General features: G+C 40.9%; 1 protein-coding gene across 1 annotated transcript in view; it reads left to right on the top strand.

Annotated features, from left to right (window-relative positions):
* GABBR2 (gamma-aminobutyric acid type B receptor subunit 2) overlaps positions 1-25,210 on the top strand; it is an 860,826-nt gene that overhangs the window by 773,726 nt on the left and 61,890 nt on the right. The window contains exon 14 of the mRNA XM_026659240.2: positions 11,410-11,520. Within this exon, the coding sequence (XP_026515025.1) occupies positions 11,410-11,520 (111 nt within the window). The remainder of the gene's footprint in view (positions 1-11,409; positions 11,521-25,210) is intronic.

Raw genomic sequence — 25,210 nt, 5'->3', positions numbered from 1 at the left:
ACATTGCTACCTTCTTTGCGTTTTGTGAAATCTGCAGTGAAAGTGTTCTTAAAATTAACAACGTGCTGGAGACTGCTATAACATGAAATATATGGCAGAATGCGGGTAAAACAGAGCAGGGCAAATACAATTCTCCCCCAAGGAGTTCAGTCACAAATTTAATTAACGCATTATCTTTTTAATGAGCGTCATCAGCATGGAAGTATGTCCTTTGGAATGGTGGCTGAAGCATGAAGGGGCATACGAATGTTTAGCATATCTGGCATGTAAATACCGTGCAATGTCAGCTACAAAAGTGCCAGGCAAATGCCTGTTCTCACTTGCTGGTGACACTGTAAATAAGAAGAAGGCAGCATTATCTCCTGTAAATGTGAACAAGAAGTAGAACTGAGTGCAGTTGTAGGCTCTGAAGTTTTACATTGTTTTGTTTTTGAGTGCATCTATGTAACAAAAAAAATCTACATTTGTAAATTGCACTTTCACGACAAAGAGGTTGCACTACAGTACTTGTATGAGGTGAATTGAAAAATACTATTTCTTTTGTTTATCATTTTTACAGTGCAAATATTTGTAATAAAAAATAATATACACTTTGATTTCAATTACAACACAGAATATAATATATATGAAAATTTAGAAAAAACTCCAAGATATTTAATACATTTCAATTGGTATTCTATTGTTTAACAGTGTGATTAAAACGGCAATTAATCGCAATTATTTTTTTTAATCATAATTAATTTTTTGAGTTAATCGCATGAGTTAACTGTGATTCATCGACAGCCCTATTTAAAACCCCAATGGCTGGAGCTTCCAGCAGTTTCATTAGGATGCTATGTCAAAGCCTCATGCATTTCACTGTTTAACTATCAACATCAACAAGATATATGTCATGTTATTGTCACAGTTCAGGGCAAGTGCACCTGAATTTCCTTCAATGCTCCAGCAAGGCCACCCATTCTCAGGCTTCCAGCTCCCCAGCTGTTGCCTTTCTTGGGTGGAGACCCACATCTCACTCCCTTCTGAGCAGGGCATTTCCTGGCTGCACAGTTCCCTGCGTCCACTGTGTTATTCCTAGCAGAGACTAGCTGCCCAAGCACACTGCTTGCTTTCTCTGCAGAAACTGATAACAGAGTGAGTGTCAACAGTTACAAGTTACCACACTGCTCTTCCTATGCAAACCTATTTTATTCTTAAGATAAAAGCACAACAGAGAAAACATATTAAAAACAATAAAAGAACTTGCACACATGCTATTAAGATTACCAGAGATCACCCCAACCCTAACATGGATTCTGACATGGGCCCACTCCAGGCCCCCGGGGATTCCTTGTGGTTACAAGTTCATAACAGCTTCAGATCAAAACAAGAACCCAGTCTTATGGGGCCTCAGTAGGCCCAGTCCTTCCAACACTTCCCTAAGGTTTGGGGCCCTCTGTGGACCAGGGTTCTGTCCATTTGCTGGATCAGAAAGAAGTCCCTGAGCCAGTTTAAAACCAGGTTTTTTATCCAAAAACCCTTTCTTTGACTGGGGCCCCTGTACAATCCAGTTTGAAATAGCATATGCAAACCTCTCCGGGGGTGGGGGGGTAGCTTCAAAGGGTGATAATGAAGGAAGTATATTAGCATCGCCCTCGCTACTAGAGAAGCTATATGCAATGCCACAATAACACATACACCACTGCATTTTTAATTCAATGGGCCCCAAAGGTATGAACTCTAATTCAGCAAGATTTATCTTAATTCCTTAAGGTTTGTTCAGGATATTTCAGAATATGGTCAGTCTGTCACACATATATCAAAGCACAATAACTCTTTTGCACCCAGTTGAGTTACTGTGTATCATAGATATCTTGTAACACATTTGACCACAGACTCAGAAATTAAACAAAAATCACATTCTTTTTTTTCTCCGATACTTCCCATGAACAGACCTCAAAATTTGGAAAATATTCTGGATATGTCACCCCAGTTTCGTAATGTGTCAGTTATTTTGCATGAGTGAACATAATGACTTTACAAAATAAATACCTTGCTAAAGAGAGAGGACCAATTTCACAGAAAATCACTCTCTTTTCATATCGGAGTTGTTTAATCTTCAAATGTCCTTAAATTTTCTAATAATTGAAAAATATACAAGCATTTGTTATTTATATTCCTATCTTTCTTGTATAATTGCGAACACGACCACAATACATTGCATATTAAAAGCATTTTATGTTTTTATGTAGAAAACATTTTCAGTTTCATAAAATGCGCAGTGAAATATTAAATCTAATTAGCCTTGCAGAAGACATGGATTCAGAAAGAACTAAGAGTGTTCTGATTTAGTAAAATGAGGATTTTCTAATGAAGAAACACATTTGGATTCCATATGACTCCTAAATGTGCCAAATTTTAAATGTTAAAGCTGCATAGTTTATGCAACAGCATTGACTGTGGTGTTCTACACTTGTAGTGCAACTATATGAATCTAGGGACGAGAGAAATAAAATACACGGTGGAATGAGAATATGAAGACCAATTAACAGTCTAACAAAAGAGAGAAGAATACAACCCTGGGTGTTTTCCCTGAATGTTATTTTCAAAAATGACTAGAATTATACAAGGTGGGTGAGGTAATATATTTTATTGGACTAACTTCTGTTGGTGAGAGCGAGAAGTTTTCGAGCTTACACAGAGCTCGTCTTCTGTTTAACTATCAACATCAACAAGACATATATCAGGAAGACTTAATAGACAAGGCTGGTGAAGGATAGGAGAAATGGAGATTATTACTGCCATTTTAAAGATGGGCAACTGAGACACAGAGACATCAAGGGTAAAATTTTCAAAAGTGCCTAAATGACTTAGTATTGTCCCATTGACTTGACTTTCAATAAGACTTAGGTTCCAAAGTGTCTATGTCACTTATGAAAATGGAACCTAGGCTACTAAGTCACTTAGGCACTTTGGAAACTTTTACTCTTGGTGACTTGTCCAAAGTCACACAGGAAGTCTGTGGCTGATCCATAACTGCACCCAGATCTCCTGAGTCCCACTCCAGTGCCCTACCTACAATATCATCCTTTCTCTCTAGATTTAAACTTTTAGCATTTTACAGTACTCACAGACTGAAGAAAAGTCTGTGAAGGAGGAATCTGTTGGGAAGGTATTGGAGGTAGTGTGTGACAGTGGTCCACAGGGAAGGGATACTATTTTCTATGGATGAAATTCACACTTCTGCAGAGGGCCAACTCAATACCTTCGCCCTCCTTAAGACCCATGTGAGCCAGTGCAGCAGGACTGCCAAAAGGCAGCAATGAAAGGGGACGTCCACATATAACTCATAATACACATACCCTTCATACTGTGAAGGTGGGCTCTGAGCAGCCCTTGTCTAGTGTGACAGGGATAACAGTGAGAGGGAAGGCCGGGTGAAGGCCAAAGGAGAGTTCATAGAATCACTCTGTGTGGACCCAGTGGCCATACTACAGAGTGCACGTGTCACAAAAGACTTTGGGGTGGCTGTACTACATCTCCTCACCCTGGCCCCAGGTAAGGAGGGCCATAATTTTCACCACCCCAACATCCCACCCTGCAGTTCACTCATATAAAGCAGATTACTATAGAAAAGGTGTAGAGAGTTGTTGGGTTAAGTTTGCGTACCTCTTCAAGCACTGCCTGTCTGGGGCACTAGTGGGTGAACCCTGACCTTTCTAGAGAACACTGTAAATTGGGCCTATATCCTTATACTCCCCTAGCCATGCATGAAGAAATACAATCCCAGCCATGACTCAATTCCTTCTGACAGTTGCAGGCTTTGACCAGCTATTCAGCAGTGTCCAACACTGCCGTCCATCAGACTCTTTTGAGAAATGTTCATAAGTTTCCATGTGGAGTTATTATTGCTGTAGTTAGAAGTAGCAAAGTTAGTCTTAAGCTCTTTTGCCAATTTTTTGCCCGTTGGTCATTTTGGATGTACTTTGGGCTCTGAGTGTTGTGAACCTTTCTAGCCATGGCTAAGAAAAATCCACAGTGTTCACACTATGCCGCTCCTGGGTTGGCATTGTGTCCATTACAGACGCTCATATTTGGTGCCTGTTCTGCCCCCCGTCAAATTTCAAAATCCTGCTGCAAACACTGCAGGCAATAGAGGTCTAAAACAGTCTGGAGGATGTTTATAATGAGCAGTGTTAGGCATCCTAAAGATAGGGGTTGGTGCTGCTCCCCTATTAATAGTAATGCATCCATCCAAGATGGTTATGATAATTTCACAAGTAAACTGCTTATTGGTGTCCGAAAGCCTTTCTCTAGACTCAGCAGTTTTGGCATAGAGTAGAGTAAGCATTTTATTGTGGATGATGTGCAACTCTAATGTGAAGTTAACAGAATAAACTGTTTATGTTGAGCTGCTGAAAGCATTGCAAAAACTGATGCCAGTATAAGAAACCTTATTAGGTTTCAAAGGAAGTAGGAAAGCTTCAGCCTAATCACAGACAGGAGGTCTTCAGGCTTTTGCTGATGACATCTGAAGGCCATTTCAATTGCTTTCTATAAAAGGAAAGGGCAGAATTCCAGTACATATACAATCCTTGGTAGGTTTTAAGCTGTCATCTTCTCTACAGCCAAGCTCTCCGGCAAATAGCAAAGTGCACAAATGGTGTTTGATTAGTCAGGTCAGTGAAGTGCTGCATTCAGTTATAATTATGGATTTTTAAAACATTCTTTGGACATCAAAAAAGACCTTATTTTATTTTTATTTATCTAGCTTTTAGCCAGGATCAGTAAATTCATGCAAAATCAATACATCAACCAAAAGGCAAATAGAAACAGTGAAGCAGGAATAGCATTCCATAGTACTGAAAAATAAAACACAAAAATCCACACACAGCAAAATAATTCCTACCTGTTTAGGGACACACACAACTCATAATTTATGAGAATTCAACAAAATGTCATTAAAAATATTAAGACTTTATGGATCTGAAGACTGGTTTAAAAGAGTGCTGTCAAATACAGAAGCTTTACTAATCTTGATACTGATATCGGGACTGATCACACAAGGTGCTGAGTATTCTCTGCTCCCATTGAAATACCTCACAGGACTAGGCCCTTCTTGTTTTCAGTGGGAGCTTTGCCTGTTCTTGTAGGATCAAGCTCAGAATCCCAGAAAAGCCCACATTTATTTCTCAGCACCTAATGTCCATTATAGACTCGTTCTAGTGTAATTCTGGCACTGTTCCCATTAAGGAAATGATGTATCTACTACTCTGGTAGAATTTTAAAATATTTTAGCACTTTTTTTATATACCAACATTTTTGCCTGCTTTTCTGTTTTGAGTAATGAACACATGCATTCTCTCCAGCCCTAATAACAGAACAGAACTTGCATTTGAAATACATTTGAACTAAGGCTGTCAAGCGATTAAAAAAATTAATTGCAATTAATTGTGCGATTAAAAAAATTAATTGTGATTAATCACTCGATTAAGCATACTGTTAAACAATAATAGAATACCATTTATTTAAATATTTTTGGATGTTTTCTACATTTTCAAATATATTGATTTCAATTACAACACAGAATAAAAAGTGTACAGTGCTCACTTTATTTTTGATTACAAGTATTTGCACTGGAAAAAAACAAAAGAAATAGTATTTTTCAATTCACCCCATACAAGTATTGTAGTGCAATATTTTTATCATGAAAGTTGAACTTACAAATGTAGAATTATGTACAAAAAAAACTGCTTTCAAAAATAAAACAATGTAAAATTTTAGAGCCTACAAGTCCACTCAGTCCTACTTCTTATTCAGCCAAATGCTAAGACGAACAAGTTTGTTTACATTTGCAGGAGATAATGCTGCCTGCTTCTTGTTTACAATGTCATCTGAAAGTGAGAACAGGCATTCTCATGGCACAGTTGTAGCCGGCATCGCAAGATATTTACGTGCCAGATGCGCTAAAGATTCATATGTCCCTTCATGCTTCAACCACCATTCCAGGGTACCTGCGTCCATGCTGATGACCAGGGCCGGCTTTAGGCCAATTCCCCCGATTCTGCTGAATCGGGCCCCGCGCCCAGTGGTGAGCTGGAGCCAGTTCCCAAGCTCCAGCAGCTGTCCGCCCCGCCCCCGGCCCCAGCTCACCTCCCCTCCCCCTCCTCCCCTGAATGCTCCGCCCCCTTCTCCTCCCCCTCCCCTGCTTCCCGCGAATCAGATGTTCGCGCAGGAAGCTTGGGAGGGTTCAGAAACAAGCGGCAGCTTCACAAGGTAAGCTGGGGCGGGGGGGAGCGAGGAGGGCTCCAGGGAGGTGCGGCACGGCCCAGTCCGGCCCCAGCCCGGAGGCTCCGACCCGGCCCCAGCCGAGCGGCTCCCTCCGGCCCCGCGGCGTGGCTCCGGCCGAGCGGCTCCGGCCCCGCGGCGCGGCACCGGCCTGGCTCCGGCCCCGACTCTGGCTGGATGGCATGGCTCTGGCTCCGGGTGGCACGGCTCCGGACCCGGCCCTGGCCCCAGCCGGGCGGTGCGGCCCTGGCCCGGGCCCTGGGCCCGGCCTCAGCGGGGGTAAGCAGCATGGTAAGAGGCCGGGGCCAGAGGGGGGGTTGGATAAGGCAGGAGGCAGGGAGTCCCGGAGACAGGGAGCAGGTGGGGGGGTTGGATCGGGCAAAGGTTCTGGGGTGGCGGTCAGGGAATGGGGGGGGTTGGGTAGGCGTGGGAGTTCCGGGGGTCTGTCGGGGTGGTGGTGGATGGGGTCGAGGCAGTCAGGGGACAGGGAGCAGGGTGAGTTGGGTAGGGGGTGGGGTCCTGGGGGGCAGTTAGGGTGGGGGGTCTTGGGAAAGAGTGGTCAGAGGACAAGGAGTGGGGGGCGTTGATGGGTTGCAATTTCTGAGGGGGGCAGTTGGGGGCAGGAAATGGGTGGGGGTCAGATTCGGAGGGGGGGGATGTACTCACCAGGTGGTTCCCTACCGGGTCTTCGGCTGCGGGTCCTTCAGTGCCGCCGAAGACCCGGAGCGAAGACCCGGAGCACCGCCGAGTGAGTCATCCCTGCCGTGGCCCCGTCGAATCCGGACCCACACTTCCTAAAGCCGGCCCTGCTGATGACAAGTTCTGCTCAATAACAATCCAAAGCAGTGCAGACCGACGCATGTTCATTTTCATCATCTGAGTCAGATGCCACCAGCAGAAAATTGATTTTCTCTTTTGGTGGTTCGGGTTCTGTAGTTTCTGAATCGGAGTGTTGCTCTTTTAAGACTTCTGAAAGCATGCTCCACACCTCATCCCTCTCAGATTTTGGAAGGCACTTTAGATTCTTAAACCTTGGGTTGGTTAGAAATCTCACATTGATTCCTTCTTTGCGTTTTGTGAAATCTACAGCGAAAGTGTTCTTAAAATGAACAACATCATCTGAGACTGCTATAACATGAAATATATGGCATAATATGGGTAAAACAGAGCAGGGGACATACAATTCTCCCCCAAGGAGTTCACTCACAAATTTAATTAACGCATTATTTTTTTAACAAGCGTCATCAGCATGGAAACATGCTCTGGAATCATGTCCAAAGCATGAAGGGCCATATGATTGTTTAGCATATCTGACATGTAAATACCTTGCAATGCTGGCTACAAAAGTGCCATGCAAATGCTTGTTCTCACTTTCTGGTGACTTTGTAAAAAAGAAGAGGGCCGCATTATCTCCTGTAAATGTAAACAAACTTGTTTGTCTTAGCGATTGGCTGAACAAGAAGTAGGACTGAGTGGACTTGTAGGCTCTGAAGTTTTGTTTTTGAGTGCAGTTATGCAACTAAAAAAAAATCTACATTTGTAAATTGTACTTTCACGACAAAGAGATTGCAATACAGTACTTGTATGAGGTGAATTGAAAAATACTGTTTCTTTTGTTCATCATTTTTACAGTGCAAATATTTGTAATAAAAAATAATATACACTTTGATTTCAATTACAACACAGAATACAATATATATGAAAATTTAGAAAAAAGTCCAAAATATTTAATACATTTCAATTGGTATTCTATTGTTTAACTGTGCGATTAATTCAATGCAAAATTATAATTAAATTATAAATTATATATAAATTCATATAAATATAAAATTAAAATTAAATCGTAATTAAAACTGTGATTAATTGTGATTAATTTTTTTAATCGCGATTAATTTTTTTTAGTTAATCACGTGCGTTAACTGCAGTTAATTGACAGCCCTAATTTGAACATAATTACATTCTTTTAGGAGAGAAATACCATAGTGAAAAACAGAAGAGTGAGCATTTCACTGCCTATGGCTGAGTAGTACGGCAGCCCTTCAGTGACGCTTTGTTCATACACGTCAAAATATTGGACAGCACCTTGACCCTGTAAATCATTATGTACTCAGCAAACAGCACAAGGCTGTTGAGTTTCAGTGCAAGCATGAGTCCAGGCTTCCATGCAGGCACAAGTATGGTGAAGCATCAGGTGTTCATTGAGTGCAGCTCTCAAACCCCACTCCACTAATGTGAGGTAAAAAGGAGAAGGGGTGTGGGCAGAGGATGGACGTAGCTGAAAAGACATGAGCCCAGATCCTGAGTGGGTGTGAACTAGTGTAGCTCCCCACTGCTAAAAATTAAACATTTTTGGGAATACTGTAGATCTGAAAAGAATGGAACTGAAATAATTATCTCACAACTCAGAAAAGGATGCAATTAATGGCACACCAGAACTCAAAGATGTATGGGAGATCAGTCCTGTATTAAAAAAAAATCTTTGGCCTTGTAATGAGCTAAGACAAGGTTTAGAAACTTAGAGAAAATGTATCTTCAGGACAGTCCTGTTCATATGAAAATGTTGACACTACTGAATTTTTAAGATAGCAACTCTCACCTGAACTTTTCTCCATGTCAATCATAAATGATGGAAAATCCAGAAAGCTTTATCTTCAGTTTGGAATGTCAAATTACATTCAGTACATAAAGACTTTGGCATTATGAAACATCTTGTCCCTGATCAGGGAGAAGGAGACATTTTTAATGATCCCAAACACACTTTAGTAGCATTGTAATATATTTTTCTGCTACCTGACAGCCTTACCCTGAGAGGTGATGAGCACCTGTAGCTCATGTTGATGGTAATGGGAGTTGCAGGTGATCACTGGCTGTCAGAGTGGGGCCATACACTACTTATGAAAGGGTAGAATCCTCCTCCGGGACCTCTTTTATTTGAGAGATTTTTAGGATTTAGATTATCCTATTCAGGGTTACTACTGGGAAGGGGTGAACGTAACTGTCATTCTGTGCCAAGGGTGCAAGGAAATAACTATGGATTGTGAGAAACATGCCCCACAATCCTCTTTCCTTTTCTTTCTTTTATTTTTTCTTTGTTTTCTGTCTTTTTTATTCTTTGTTGCTATCTGAGGTCAGCGGTAGCCAGGCAATCATGCTTTACATACGGAAGGGCTGATGAGGGAAATGGAGTAGGGGCTTGATTCTGCACTCATTGAAATCTATGGGAAAATTCCTACTGATGCTAATGGGAGCAAGACTGACCCATAGAATAATGGTCAGTTTTTCTCTGAAATCCTTCTATGAAAAAATCACTTCTGTATTTGAGTTAAAGAAAAACTGATTTTTCCGTAGCTCGGATAGATCAATATTCTTCTGCCTCATAGATTTTATACATGTAGCCAGCTGAAAAAGGAACTGGCTGTAGTGACTTCCACTGGTACTGCACATGTACATAAAGTGAAGCACATGGTGATTTACATCAGCTGAAGATCTGGACCATCACTTTAAATTGGAAATAGTGAGTTGCTTTGAACATTTGTGCCCATATTTCAGGTTCTTCTCAAAAGGAAAACAAGATAAGAGTTCACAACCACTTTGGATAGATTGGTACAACAGAATATTCCTGTCAAAGTAACACAGCAAGTCAGTTAGAATCACTAATCTAATTTGCAAAAGAACAAGTATTATGTCCAGTGTGACAGACCCAGACCAGTGGGGTACAGGAGTCTGGTAGAGGGCAAATATACTGGTCACTGGATGAGTAGTTTTCTGTTCCCTGAGTGACCAGAGAAGGGGCTGCACTAGAGTAATCAGGAACCTGCTAGAACCAGTTCAGGCAGGCAGGCTAATTAGGACACCTGGAGCCAATTAAGAAGAAGCTGCTAGAATCAATTAAGGCAGGCTAATCAGGGCACCTGGGTTTTAAAAGGAGCTCACTTCAGTTTGTGGTGGGAGTGTGAGGAGCTGAGAGCAAGAGGCGCAAGGAGCTGAGAGTGAGAGGGTGTGCTGCTGGAGGACTGAGGAGCACAAGCGTTATCAGATACCAGGAGGAAGGTCCTGTGGTGAGAATAAGGAAGGTGTTTGGAGGAGGCCATGGGGAAGTAGCCCAGGGAGTTGTAGCTGTCATGCAGCTGTTACAGGAGGCACTATAGACAGCTGCAGTCCACAGGGCCCTGGGCTGGAACCCGATGGGCCCGGGTTCCCCCCAAACCTCCCAATTGACCTGGACTGTGGGTTCTTCCAAAGGGGAAGGTCTCTGGGCTGTTCCCCAACCCACATGGTGAATCGCCGAGGCAAGAAAATCCACCAATAAGCGCAGGACCCACCAAGAGGAGGAATTTTGTCACACCAAGTACAAAAGGCATGCATTGCTGCACTATCCTCTTTTCTGAGGGTGAGTGGAAGCTATGAGGGTTTCTAGCAGCATTCATTTGTACAGAGAGTTTCACTTGGTCTTAAGGGGATTTTGGGATGAGTTATATTCTAAACTGAGCTTTTGCTGCAATGGCAATAGCATAATCCAAGCACTTGGTTTGTCTCAGGGCAATAAAACAAAACAAAAAATAGTCTGGAACATACCACAATGTGTCTCATTGCATACTCAGCCATTGATCAATGACACAAAACATGAAGAGTGATTTTAACTATATATATTTATTTTCATGGCTGCATGTTTGAGCTATACCATTAGCTTTTTTACTATTTTTACCAAATTAGCTGTCCAAATCAAAAAGACCAAGTTGTTTTCTTTCCCTTCAGTTACACAGAATGCCTTCCTGGATATTTTTTCTTGGTAGTTATGTATTTGTTTAAACTATAACAGATTAATGTGATTGGCAGTATTACAGAAAGAGTCATTGAACATATGATGAACAGTCCTTCTGCTTTCTATTTTGCTGTAGCAGGGTAAGCATGAATCCACCTATCACGTTCCATTCCCTAATTACTATAATCTTTACTAAGCTCCTTTGCAGCCTTATGGAACCACACCATCAAAAGTCTTACTAAAGTTGGCTTTTTTTTTTTTTACACACAAATACATGTGTTCCCAACCTACTGGGAACAGAATGAAATGGCTTCTGAGGCATAAGTACATGTCAAATATTAATTCAAATATTTTACTCTTTACTTTTTCTTCCCTTTTAGCCGGACCCTGCCGGCAGAGATATTTCCATTCGTCCGATTTTAGAGCACTGTGAAAACACTCACATGACCATTTGGCTTGGCATTGTCTATGCCTACAAAGGGCTGCTCATGGTAAGTATTGCTTGCTTTACATAGCAGTGCTGTCTAGTGGCTACTCTTTGGTAAAAATAAACAGCTTTCCTGATGGATAGACGTAAGTTTAAAAATCCTTGAATAAATCTTTTTAAAACAGATGTGATATTATGTTAAGTAACAAGGGCATTATTAAATACAACACTAAAGCTTAACCTAATAGGTATAATGCAAACTAAAGAATTTGGCAATCAAAGAATGGGAATATGAGTGAGAAAATGTGAATTGTCTTTAAATCTCTTGTGGAACTCAGGCTAAGGGGCTATTTAATTGCAGTGAAGACATTTGGGCTCAGGGCAGAGCTCTGGCTGTAGTACCCTGTCAGGTGGGAGAGTCCCAGAGCTCAGCTGCAACCAGAACCGGAACTTCGACACCACAATTAAACAGTCCCACAGCCTGAGCCCTGGGCCGGCCACGGGTGTCTAATTGCAGTGTAGACATACCCTTAGGGGCCTCAATCCAATTGAAAGTTACTCCAAATTACTTAGGCACTTCTTGAAAATTCTACCAATACTATTTTGGTTCTTTCTGAATTTCATAATGCTAATGACTAATTCTATGTGACTAGTAAACTTTCTGTTAAACCAAACCTATGTAAGATCTAGCTAACTGGGAAAGCAGATTACTTCTGAAAATTAGAAAGGATTTTAGGAGACACACACGGTATTTTTTCAGTCAATAAATATGGGAAACAATCTGCCCTCAGATCCGTGCAGACAATTCCCATTTAAAATCAGTGCATCCCTATAACTAGAAAGAGAGCACCGAGTTCATGTTTTTAGTACCCAATTGCTGACAAGTCATTAAACTTTATCATAATATATATATTCTTTGCAATGTAAAGGCTGCATGATGATTGATATATACAGTGTTATTGTAGCCGGGTTGGTCCCAGGCTATTTGAGACCAAGTGAGTGAGGTAACATCTTTTATTGGATCAACTTCTGTTGGTGAGAGAGACAAGTGTAAGCTTGAAAAGCTTGTCTCTCTCACCAACAGAACTTGGCCCAGTAAAAGATATTACCTGAAGGACATAAATCCACACCATGTAGAGGTCAAAGCATAGGGGTTTATTACACACAGCGCTGGCGGAGTGTCACCTGGCTTATTAGGCTCAGAGACACTGTCAATCAATTGATTACAATGAAATATATAGATTTTCCATGGGCGGGGGAAAGTGACGGGGTAGGCAGTTCCACACCCCATGATAGGTTTTGCAGCAAGACAAGATAGCACATTAGCCAATGGTTAAAAGGTTACATAATGTCTCCGCCCATGGTCTCAAATTAGCAAGTTAACATTTAATTAATACTTTGATAAAATGTTATTAATATAAAATATATATGTTGAATTCTGATTTGGGGTCCATAGGAATGGAGTAACTCCTTTGATTGTCCGACAGGTACATGTCTAGGGGATAAAGCAAAGAAACAGTGAAAGCATATGAAAATAGAGATTGTCTCCTTTATGTCTTAAGGCAGGGCATTGGTCCCTTGGAAGGGAGGTGGAAGGATGCCATATCATTATAGTGACATGTGCCAATATTTCATAAACTCAAGGTTGGATCTGTGGGAAGACTGTTTTCCCTTCAGGAGAAACACAATAGGAACAGGGATTCTTTGTTCAATTTGAAACATTGGATGAAACATAATTATTCAGTTATTGCTTCAACATCTGGCATTTCTACTGACCAAGCAGATCTTAGCAAAGGCAATGTTATTTTGTTTACCTCAGCTTTCTCTTAGCTGATCACTATTAGCTAGGCCTCTGGTCTCCAGACCAAACTCTGGATTTTGGGTCTGAAAAAGAGCTGGCACAATCCATATACCAGGTTGTTATATAACATGCACATGGATTTTAACCCTTCATTACCTCACCCACCTTAATAGTTGGTATGTCATTTGTCTTAATGAATAATGGGTTTCTTTGCTTTTGTAATCATTTTCTGTTATATCTACTGTCTTCCCAATTTGTCACTGCTAGCAGGAAACTCTCATTCTTGAACTGTAACCAGATTTTACACATTTTGCATGTTTAGTTTTGTAATATAGTTTCTTAGTGTGTTAGGTCAAAAGGACCATAACTGGTATGCAACGACATCACTGGCCAAACCTCTTAAGTGCCAACATCAGCTTACAGAATTGTAAAATGTTCACTCTGCATTTTCATAGGTAAAAAGTAGGCATTGGTGTTTGCTACATTCTTCTCTGTAATTCTGTTCATAAGAGTTAATATGTCAAAGTTTTGTCTGGTTCATCTATAATGGTGTAATAGAGCTGGTCAAAAATTAAATTAAAATTCTGAAAAATGTTGAAGGGTTCAAAATGAACTGATTTTTTTCATTTTTTTTAAAAATTGCAGAAATAATTATTCAAGAATATTTCCAATACAATTTTCTATGATCATTTTTATAAAAAAATTCAAAGAAAATTTTCACATGGTGCATTTTTTTAAAAAGTCAACGAGTTGTTTTGTTAAATTTCATTTTGGATAAAATGACCATTTTTTGACTAAACATTTTCTTTGAAACATTTTGGCCATCAGTGTAACATTTTTGATAACATGAAAGTATTTATTTTTGTGCTCTAGATTCAGATGGTATCTCTGTAAGGAAGATACTCTCTTACATATTTGAGTTCAGCTAAATAGTAGGTGCTGATTTGATGATCATTGCTCCTTTGTCCTAATATAGTTTTTTGCATAGCCTGATGAGAAATTCATTACTATTTAAATAAAAATAATGTAAGCGTCAACTAAGAATTATAGATTAGTATGAATTTGATAATTTGGCTGCTGAGAATGTTGCTAAATCTTTTCTTGCCTATCACAAACACTACTTTGGAAGCTGAGCAAAATTCCATACATGTTACATGTGGAGAACTGAACACCACTAATACATTCATCCATAAATAACTTGTGGGATAGAGACAATTAAAGCAACTAACACTAAATTGCAAATCTGCTTTTGTATTTAATTACAAACACATACAACTTCAACAGTAGCATACGGTTTAAATATATGTTCTGGGTTGTTGCAGATAAATCGTTATGCAAATACCATTTAGGTCTCCACAGAGTTAGGCCCCAATCCAGCGAAGATTTACACAGACGATTAGCTTGACACAGTATGAATAGTCCCATGCACTTCAAAGGGACTACTCACTATGTGTAAAGAGAGGTATGTGTGTTAATTGTTCCAGGAGCAAGACCTTATATCTAAGCTGCAACTGGAGGTGTAATTTCCCTCTTGGATAGATGTACACATGCTTGCTTTGATCAAGCTAGCGCACTAACAATAGCAGTGTGGCTGTGACAATGTGGGTGGCAGCACAGGCAATCCACCCACGTACAACCTAGTCTGAGGCCCAGCTAAGTACTCGAGTGGCTAGCTGAAGCCACCGCCTGTGCCGCTATAGCTACACTCCTATTTGTAGCCACTAGCTTGAGCAGAGCTAACACACAAACCTACCCAACCTGGAAACTGCATCTCCACTTACAGTACAGACATACTCTAAGGGCTAGTGTACACTGGCAACCGCGGCGCTTTTAAAAAAAACCCACCTACACGAGGGGCACAGCTACCAGCGCTGGTGAACTGTCTACACTGTCGCTTTACAGTGCTGAAACTTGCTGCACTCAGGGGGGTGTTTTTTCACACCCCTGAGCCAGAAAGTTGCAGTGCTGTAAATTGTCAGTGTAGACAAGCCCTAGGATAGCATCAAGCCTAATGAATGTTGTGTAACCTTCTGTGCTTACTGTCATAATTTACAGTAGTAAAAGTAAACTAGAGCATATGTATCATTAGCTACTCATTATTATGGTCAATTAGACATTCTGGGTCATGTGCATGTTGTCCCTCATTTACTGGCAGCCATATTGCATGGCTTTCAAAAGGATATGTGACTAATATTTTGAAGTTTGCAAAGGCTGTTCTGTTTAATAATTACAGTTACTTCAGGTGTACTGTGTTCCATAGCCATTAGCCAAATACACACCTTTTATTATTTTGGTGCCTTACCATAACACATCTCTGCTATTGAAAAAGGAAGATGCTCTCTTACTAATTAAGCAATGATGACAAAAATAGCACCTTTGTCCTATTGTAGGTTCGGTTTTTTTTTTTGTTTGTTTTTTGTTTTTTTTTGCATAGCCAGATGTCTGAGGACCTTAGGAACATTTTTCATCTCATTATCACAGAAGTTTAATATTTCTGTATGCAAGACAGATACTTTGCCAGTAGTTACAGAAAATAGAAGCCAATTATATCATTGTGAAAAATATTGGAAGGGTTTGAGATACAAAACTCAACAATCTGTAACATTCATTTCAGTTATTTCACATAATTCACTAAGGGATAGATACACAAAAGGAATTTAGGGACCTAAGTGCCACTTTAGGTGCACAAGTCCAAAATTTAGATTCACAAAATTCTACTCAGCTGCCACCTAACTCTGTAGTCTAAAGTCCGTACGGCCTACATTTCTGCTCTCAAAGTCCCTTAGGTGGTTTCATTTCTGCTAGTGGACATGCACAAAGTCACATAAGTCCTGACACCTTGCTACTAACTCATGTCTAAGCCTCAGTTGGTTTCACAAGCTAGGTGTTCTCCCACCTATCTCACCTACCTGATCAGGCCCTATATAAAACACAGCATGAGGAGAAGGTAGTGCCTAAGCCCCTCCTTTCTCCTCAGCATTTCCTACTGGCTAGCTTAGGTGGCTCCCCACTCATCTTGATGGCTTTTGCAAATCCCATTCTTCGGCACCCGACTCAGCCCATGCATTGTAGATGGAGCCTGGGCTGTGCATTCCACTAGGCAAAAGGGCACCTAAACATTAGATATTGCAACACTGAGTCTGAGTCCCCATTGTGGATCTAGCTTTAAGCAGCTGACATTGATGATTATGTACCAATCAATACAATATTTGGGGGGTGGGGACTATATGATGTGGCTTATTCATTTACTTGGGCAAAAATTATTTAACGTGTCTCTGGTGTCTCAAGTTGAGAATACAAAAATTTAGGTTCCCAAAATCAGAAGTCACACCTGAAATTGTTGGCATGAATGTATTGATAAATATACACAACAATATGTATGTTTTCACAGAGCAGCAAAGAGTTCCATAAGAGAGACAAATAACGCACAGCCCTGGCAAAGCTCCCTCTGCTGGATACTGACAAGGCTTCCAAAGCCCTAAAACCTCCCTTGGACTGAGCAGGCTGTAGCATTCTCTCTTTTCTTGGCCTCTCTGGCACATTTCCTGGGCACAGGGTCTCTGTCTGTTATACCTTCACAGAAATGGGACCAGGAGGCCCAGCTATCCTAGGCTCCAGGACCAGTGCTGACCTCCCCAGCCTCCCCAGTAGCTTAAGCACACCCTTTCCCAGAAGACTAACCTCCCGGGTGCTCTGAGTTTACAGTTCACTCTTCAGGAACACATGATAGTGAAAAGTAGACAGACAGAGATTGGCTTTGGAAACCATTCTTTACATTAGCTAGCACAAGGAATACACAGATCTAGACACTTTTCCCTTTCTCAGTTTCCTTAGCACTCTGGAGCATTCTCTGGGCTGAGGTCAGAGTCTTCTGTGGAGTCCAGGACACTTCCTCTCCCCCACCCTCCTGAACATGGCTTCCCTGAATCTTGGAGTCTTTCTGATCTCTTCTGCCCCTCTCTCAAAACGACTAGTGAGAGATCCTTTCTTTTATCCTTTTTGCCAGGTGACCTTTGGATCAGCCTTTTGAAGTGATCAAGGTCCCCTGTTTGCTGATCCATTACTTAGTTAGAACACCACCACCCCCACATCCCAGTTCAGACTTTTGTCCTGGGTCATAGCCATCTTTGTCCAAGGATGCTCCATTCAAATGGATGATTGTCAAAGTTTAGTGACTCTCTGATGTTAGACCTGTGCCATCACCACTTGGAATTTCACAATGGAAGTAAAAAGACAGCAGAGAGGCAAAAAACAGCCTTATAATAAAAATGGAGTTTGCAGCTTGATAAAGATGTATGCAGATAGTTCATAATCTCAAACAGAATTAATAAATTGTACAGCGATTCCCCAAAACAGTACTTACACATTTTCCACATACTGTATACCGCAGTAAGCAAACACAAAAGACTTATATTTGTGTACTTGTAGGTACTTTAAGAGAGCATTAATAGTAGCAACTGCTGAAGAAACTCTTGCTAGCAGCATGGAGGTTTCTCCTGTATTTGCTTCAGGTTCTTCCTGATTTGTGCTCAGAGTAACAGAAAGGTGGACCACATATCCTGTCTTTAAACAGTTTCTTGTAATTTGACATCACAAATATGTTGATGTTCAAAAGTTGCCATGACTACCTAACTACACATCTATGATGATGTAGAAAGATTTGCTGGAGATAATCTAACATCAGTTCCACAAATGTTTCTTGAAACATAAGTAAGATAGCACACTGTGTGGGACAGCTTTGCCTTAATTCTAGGTACCAAGATGCAGATCATCACTGGTATTTAGCCGTCTAACTCTCATGGGCCTAATTCTTTAAGCCTGCGCTGGTATGATTTTTCAGAGATGGTTGTGCATATAATATGTTGTGTTTATAATATATCGCAGTTTTTGAAACATGGCTCCACATAGATTTATGGCTGCTCTGTGTCCACTCTCATTATTCACTTAAATGTTTCTGTACTGCACTGATTTTGTATTGCTAACATGGATTTTGTATTTGTTAAATGGCCACTGCCCCAGATTAAATTTCTATGTGACCACATTTGATGTATATTTACATCACTGCTCTCTAAGCCTGCTCTTGAGTATGGTGTTCTGGCATTCCTTAGTAAGTGTCTCAACCACAGAAGTTGAGTAGACTAATTCCTGATGTTGTGCCTTTCTGTGTGTGCCAGCCAGGTGACCTTCATTTCCATATCTAGCCTTGGATTCCTGCTGATGTTGAGATGGTTCACTTTACATATAGCAAGGGATGGTAGATGCTGATAGATGTGTGTCCATTACAGTTGGCTCTCTGATATGTTTATAGGTGCTGTGATTGGCATAAGCCTTTTTTTTTTTTTTTTTTTCTGGTTTTCCTTCCATAACCTGATTTCAGCTCTGACATTATCAGGCTGAGGACAAGTGGTGCCACAACAAGGCACCTGTCTATTCATCATCTACACCTGTGTTGCCTAAGGTTTGACTCCTTTCTGTCTAATCATTGTTTTTAGATAATTCCTATCAGCGTATTTCTATGTGAAGAGCCAAACTAAGGAGTACACTTCTTATAAATTATTTTCTTACTGCCATTGATGTGTACCATAAATATACGCTCCCTGTCCACTGAGAGCAGTCCCTTGAAGGCCCTTGTGTGTTTTCTCTTTGGCTGGTGCACTGTTTGTCACATCCTACTTTTATCATATGAATGCAGAACCATAACTTTTCATGCCACATCTTATACAGAGTTTTTCATGAATGGATCTCAACACGCTTTACAAAGGAGGTAAGTATCATTATCCCATTTTACACATGGGGAAACTGAAAAACATTGGTGAACTTACTTGGCCACGGTCATCCAGAAGGACAATGTCAGAGCCAGAAATAGATCTCAGGTTTTGTAAGTCCCAGTCTGGTGTTCTACTTTGGTCATCTAGTCTGACCCATTGCATAACTGGCCACAGAATTTGACCCTGTAATTCCTGCATGAAGTCCAATAACTTGTGGTTATAGGAAGACATCTAACCTTGATTTAAAGATTTCAAGTAATGGAGAATATACCACATCCCTTAAAGTCCCAGTGATTAATTACTCTCTCTGTTAAAAATTTGCCCCTTTTTTCCAGTTTGAATGTGTCTCTCTTTGACTGCCACTCGTAGGATCTTGTCATATATATAATCATCCTGTAAAGTACAGCACACTGTCTTCTCTCCTAGATGTATCATTTTGATTTGGCCATATTAAAGCACTGTTTTTTAATCATACCACATTCTTATGTGATCCAGATCACTCTGTAATAGTTACCTGTCCTCTTCATTACAACTCCATCAATCTTCGTGTCATCTGCTAACTTTACAAGTAATAATGTTGTTCTTTCTTTCAGATCATTGATACAAATATTAAATAGTATTGGGTCAAGAACTGATCCCTTTGTGGCTCCCCCACAGAAACACACCATTTTGCTTATTGTTCTCTATTAGCAATTACATTTTTTGAGATCTATCAACTAGATTTTAATCTATTTTATGTGTGTGATAAGGGTTGTGATAGGCCAAGTGTCCCATCCATTTATCTCTCTGTTGGGTGGGTGTGGTTCCTCCCCCTAGGCTGAAAGTGTCTTGGTTTCATCCTGCATCTGGGCCTTTACCCTTAAATGGGGCTTGGGAGGGGGACCTGGGCCCTCCCTCTTCACCAGGTCCCAGCCCAGGGCTCTGTGAGAAGTAACAACAACAGGTTCCTTCTTGCAGGGAGTCTAAATCTGCCACACTGCGCTACTTCTTATCTATGTGCTTCTTCAGTTTGGAGAGTGGCTACTACAGTCCAAATAGTCAATAGCCTAATAAAAAAAAGTCCAAATGAGTGGAGTCCTGGGGGTGGTGGTTGGAGAAGGCGCTGCCTGTGGGCTTTACCCGCTCGCTGGTCCGTCTCAGGCTCAGCCTTCTGCTTGGATTCCCAGAGAAGAATTGTCTCTCCTGCAGCCTGTCCACCGCATTTTGCTTGGGCTTCTGAGCTCCTTTTTAACCTGCTTCTCCAGCCAGAGCATACTTGGCAGACCCGGAGGGGCCCTTTAAACCCTTCAGGCCTAGCATGGGGTTTGTCTGTCCCATCACAATGTGCTATTCTGATTTTTTTTATCTCAACATCATGCAATACTAAGTTAAATCCTTACAGAAATCCAAGTATTATATAAATGCAATTGCATTTTATTGATCAAACTTGCAACATGTGTTTGGATGACAAAAGCTATTTCCCATAAAACCATGCTGATTGGCATTAATTATATTCACACCTTTTGTTTTTTTATTGACTGATTCCCATAACACTCATTCCATTCTTTTGCCCATGAAAAATAGCAGGCTAACAGAGCTATAATTACTCAGAACATGCACTTAACTTTTTTAAATAATAGAACTACATAAGCATTTTTCTAGTTCTTTGGATCTTCCCCACTATTTCAATATGTGATAACAGCTAACATCAGCAGTCCAGAGAACTCATGAGGCACAAGTTATCTGGTCTTGTTAATTTTAGTAGATATTTTTAACATCCTCCTTAATCACTGTTGGAATAGAAAATATTTCATTTTTACTGTAAAATGTGAATATTTCACCCAGCTTCTTTCCAAAGAAATATTTATTTAATGTTTTGACCTGTTACATTGGGGTGGGGAACCTTTTTTCTATCAGGGGCCACTGACGCAAAGAAAAAATCAGTCATGGGCCCCACATAGCTCCAGGGGGAAGCAGAGGCTCGGAGCTTTCCCCCGCAGCAGGGCGAGCTGGCAGTCGCAGCTCCAGCCCCATGGGGGGAGTGGAAGTTCAAGACTTCCCCTAGGCTCTGGGGTGGGGCCAGAAACGAGGGGTTCAGGATGCAGGCGGGGACAGGGATTTGGGATGGAGTGCGGGATCTGGGAGGGATTTAGTGTGCAGGAGGGCATTCTGACCTGGGGCAGGGGGGTTGGGGTGTGGGATCCTGCTGGGCAGTGCTTACCCCAGGTGGCTCCCGGTCGGTGGTGCAGCGGGGCTAAGGCAGGCTCCCTGCCTGCCGGGGTTCTGCACTGCTCCAAGAAACAACCGCCATGTCCAGCCCCTAGGCGGAGGGGCCAGGGGGCTCTGTGCAATGCATGTTGCTTGTGCCCACAGATGCCACCCCCGCAACTCCCATTGGCCATGGTTCCTGGCCAATGGGAGCTGCAGAGCCGGTGCTGGTGGTGGGGCAGCGCGCGGAAATTCCCTGATTACCCCTGCTCCTAGGTGCCGCAGGGATATGCTGGTCACTTCTGGGAGCTGTGCAGAACCAGCCAGACTTCTGGCAACCCCTTGAGCCAGCGCTTGCGGCTCCAGCGCTGTGGGACAGATGAAATGAAGCAGTGGGCCAGATCTGGCCCACGATCCATAGGTTCCCTACCCCTGTGTTACATCATTACTGCCAAATGCACCATCTCCATTTGGTAATGTCCCATTGCTAGGATTCCTTTTGTTCCTGATATATTTTTCAAGATTCTTTTGTATTGTCCTTAACACTACTGTCCATGGAATGTTTACTGATATCCTTAGCTTCCCTTATCAACTCTCTGTATTTCATAACTTCTCATTTATAATCATTGCTATTAACTTCCTCCTTTTTTCCATTTGTCGTATACTGTCTTTATTTAATTTATTTATAGTTGTTTAAAATTCCCTCTGAACCAGGACCACTTTTTAACCAATGTAGCCATATTATGTGATTGTAGAATTTGTGGCAGTTAATAAAGTGTTCTCAAGCAGTTTTCAATTATTGTTCACAAACAAGCCCCCACTAGGACTCCTTTTTGTGCTTTTGTAGTTAGTAAATTGGTCCATAAAAATTACAGATCCTGTGCTTCTGAGCTGTCAATAACTCTACAACAGAATCGTCAATGTAGAGTGCCACCCCAACTTCCTTTTCTGTCCACTCTGCCCTTTTTAAATAGGGTACATCCGGTGATTTTAACATTCCAATGACATGAATCCTCCCACAGGTGTCAGTAATACCAACTAGGTCAAACTTCTTCTCATGAATGATCATTTCCAGTTTCTTGTGTTTATTACTCGATGTACAAAAAACTAAAAAAATTCATCTCTTTACATCCCTTGACACCTTGATTTATTACATTCATGAATACTTGAGTGTAAGTTAAATGCATGAGCATTTATGCAGTGTGTTTACCCCCTTAGCAACCTTACTTTTTGTTTCTAGGTTAACACGCATGTGATTAGTCTAGATAGCCTGCCACCCAGAAGACAGATACTGAGATAGAGGCCAGCCAGACCACACAGCTTCCTCTCACCATAGAAGATGGCCTAATGTTCCAGAAAGCCAATCACTCTATTCATTTTGCTTGCTTCCAGAATATTGTGTTCCCTTGCTCATGGGACAGGAAAATCTCTGAAAAGACCAACTGGACTGGTGCCAATATATGTCATCAGTAATGCAGTTTTGCCTGATGCCATCAGAATCCCATGCAGTTTTGCAGTCACATCTTGTCTTAGGTCCAGAAAGACAGCACAGCATCCTGCTGTCCTTATTTCCCTTGCAGAATGTTCTCAATATGGAGTCTTAGTGAAAATGGTTTGCTATCTTTGGACATTTGGAGAGCTCTTGAGCATACCTTACATCTTTGTGAGTTGGGCTGAAGAACCATCTTCAGGTATGCCCGCCCACCCCGAAGTTCTCTGTACCATTCCCCCTGTAAAATCTTCAGAAGCATTCTCTTCAACTGACATGCTCAATACCAACATCGACTAGGTAGCATTTCTGCTGGTTATCTTCCCTCTAGGGGCTCATAGATTGTCCATATTCTTCTGCTTCAAGCCATGTAAATTCCTCCTTTTTTTCCTCTAGTCACACAAACTGCCAATCTTTTCTTTAATTTCTGTGCTTTCTAGTTCCTTTATTGCCAGGTCCTTTCTTTGTGGACTCTGCAATGATGCTGCCCAAATCCATTTGGCCAAGAACTCTTCAGCATCTCTGGTGCTATGCAGGCTTGATACGTCTTTCTTCAGGTCCACAAATCTTTTCTTCCAGTACAGCCACCAGCTTGCATTTCATAACGGGAAGTCCCTTCTGTCTTCAGGTAGTCTGGAAACATGATATATCCCCTGCAGGTCATAACTGTTCCATCACTGGCCATCATCATTACTGATATAGCAGTGCTCCATGAGAGAAAGTATAGTGTTCAAACTCCCTCCTACCAACTGCCTCCAGAATTCCCCATTAGCATGCTCCTGTTTCCCAGGTCAGAGGTTCAATTCGCAGCTGGCTTGTAAACCTAGCCTAAATGGTCACCATCTTTATTAACAGGGAGGGCTCAAACACAGGGCCTAACAGCCAGTCACATAGACCTCACAAAGCCCTGGCAAACACCCAGCCTGATCAGCCTGGATATGCACATGTCAACTGTTATGTTCCTTTGCTTACAACCAGATCGTTTTCAAAAGCATATGTGACTGAATTTGTTGAGGTTTGCAAATGCTACTCTTCATTACTAATTACACTTACTTCAGGTACATTGTGCTCAGAGCCACTAGACAAATACACACCTTTTATTATTTTGATGCCTTTCCAACATACAAATCTCTGCTGCTGAAAAAGGAAGAGTGTCTCTTACTAAGCAGTCATCACGTTGCTTTGGTAATCATGTGAAAGTCTTCTGGCCCTAACCTGTTTTATATTTATGATCTGTTGGTTGGGGGTCATGTAGGATGTTTTTTAATTCTGTATACCCTGTTTGTGTATAGCTATCCTTCTGGCACTCACTTTAAAGTCTAACAGGGTTCAGCTTTATTCTGTCTGTATGTACTAGTGATGCAACCTTTTGCAACATTTGCATAGCTGAAGCAATGCTGCTGTAAATACTTCAAACATTTTTGTGAAAATCACATCTCATTTTGGGGATGTGTTGTGAGAATCAAACACTAATTAAGAGTCAGGCTTCTAGATTGACTGGCTGATATCTATCTCAGTTCTCAAAGGTTCTGGACCCATGTTGTTTACTAAAATGTGACTCAATATCAGTTTTAAGCATTTACTTAAAACACTAAACATAAAAATCAAGAAAATGTATCCCCAAAGCTAAGCTACTATTGATAAAATTAAACTAGAGTAAGAATAAAGCAATACAGCTATCAAATGTATAAAATCAAAGCAAAATCAACAAGTTAGTCTCAATATTGGACTGGAAAAAAATCAAATTAGTTAAATCGTTAAATTAATACAAAAAATAGTCCTCAAAAATTCAAAGAAAAGATTTGTAGAGGGTGCCTGTCTGTTGGTCATAATTCCCACCTAAATAATTTTATTGAAGTCAATCAAAATTATAATGTAGAGTTGGTTAAATATTAGGGAGATTAAAAAAATTAAATCACGATTAATCGTGTGATTAACAAAATTAATCGTGATTAATTGCTCGATTAATAGCACTGTTAACAACAATAGAATACCATTTATTTAAATATTTCTGGATGTTTTCTACATGTTCAAATATATTTATTTAAATTACAACACAGAATACAAAGTGTACAGTGCTCACTTTATATTAATTTTTGATTACAAGTATTTGCACTGTAAAAAAACAAAAACAGAATTTTTCAGTTCACCTAATACAAGTACTGTAGTGCAATCTCTTTATCATGAAAGTTAAACTTACAAATGTAGAATTATGTACAAAAAACCTGCGTTCAAAAATAAAACAATGTAAAATTTTGAGCCTGCAAGTCCACTCAGTCCTACTTTCTGTTAAGGCAATCGCTCAGACAAACAAGTTTGTTTACATTTGCAGTAGATAATACTGCCCGCTTCTTGTTTACGTCATCTGACAGTGAGAACAGGCATTCTCATGGCACTGTTGTAGCCAGAATCGCAAGATATTTACGTGCCAGGTGCACTAAAGATTCATATGTCCCTTCATGCTTATCGACAAACTAGGCAAATACAATTTAGATGGGGCTACTATAAG

The sequence above is a fragment of the Terrapene carolina genome, unplaced genomic scaffold (assembly GCF_002925995.2).
Source record: "Terrapene carolina triunguis isolate 2854851 unplaced genomic scaffold, T_m_triunguis-2.0 Scaffold613, whole genome shotgun sequence".
In the NCBI taxonomy this organism is placed as follows: domain Eukaryota; kingdom Metazoa; phylum Chordata; order Testudines; family Emydidae; genus Terrapene; species Terrapene triunguis.
This window is presented reverse-complemented; position numbering and strand designations above follow the sequence as displayed.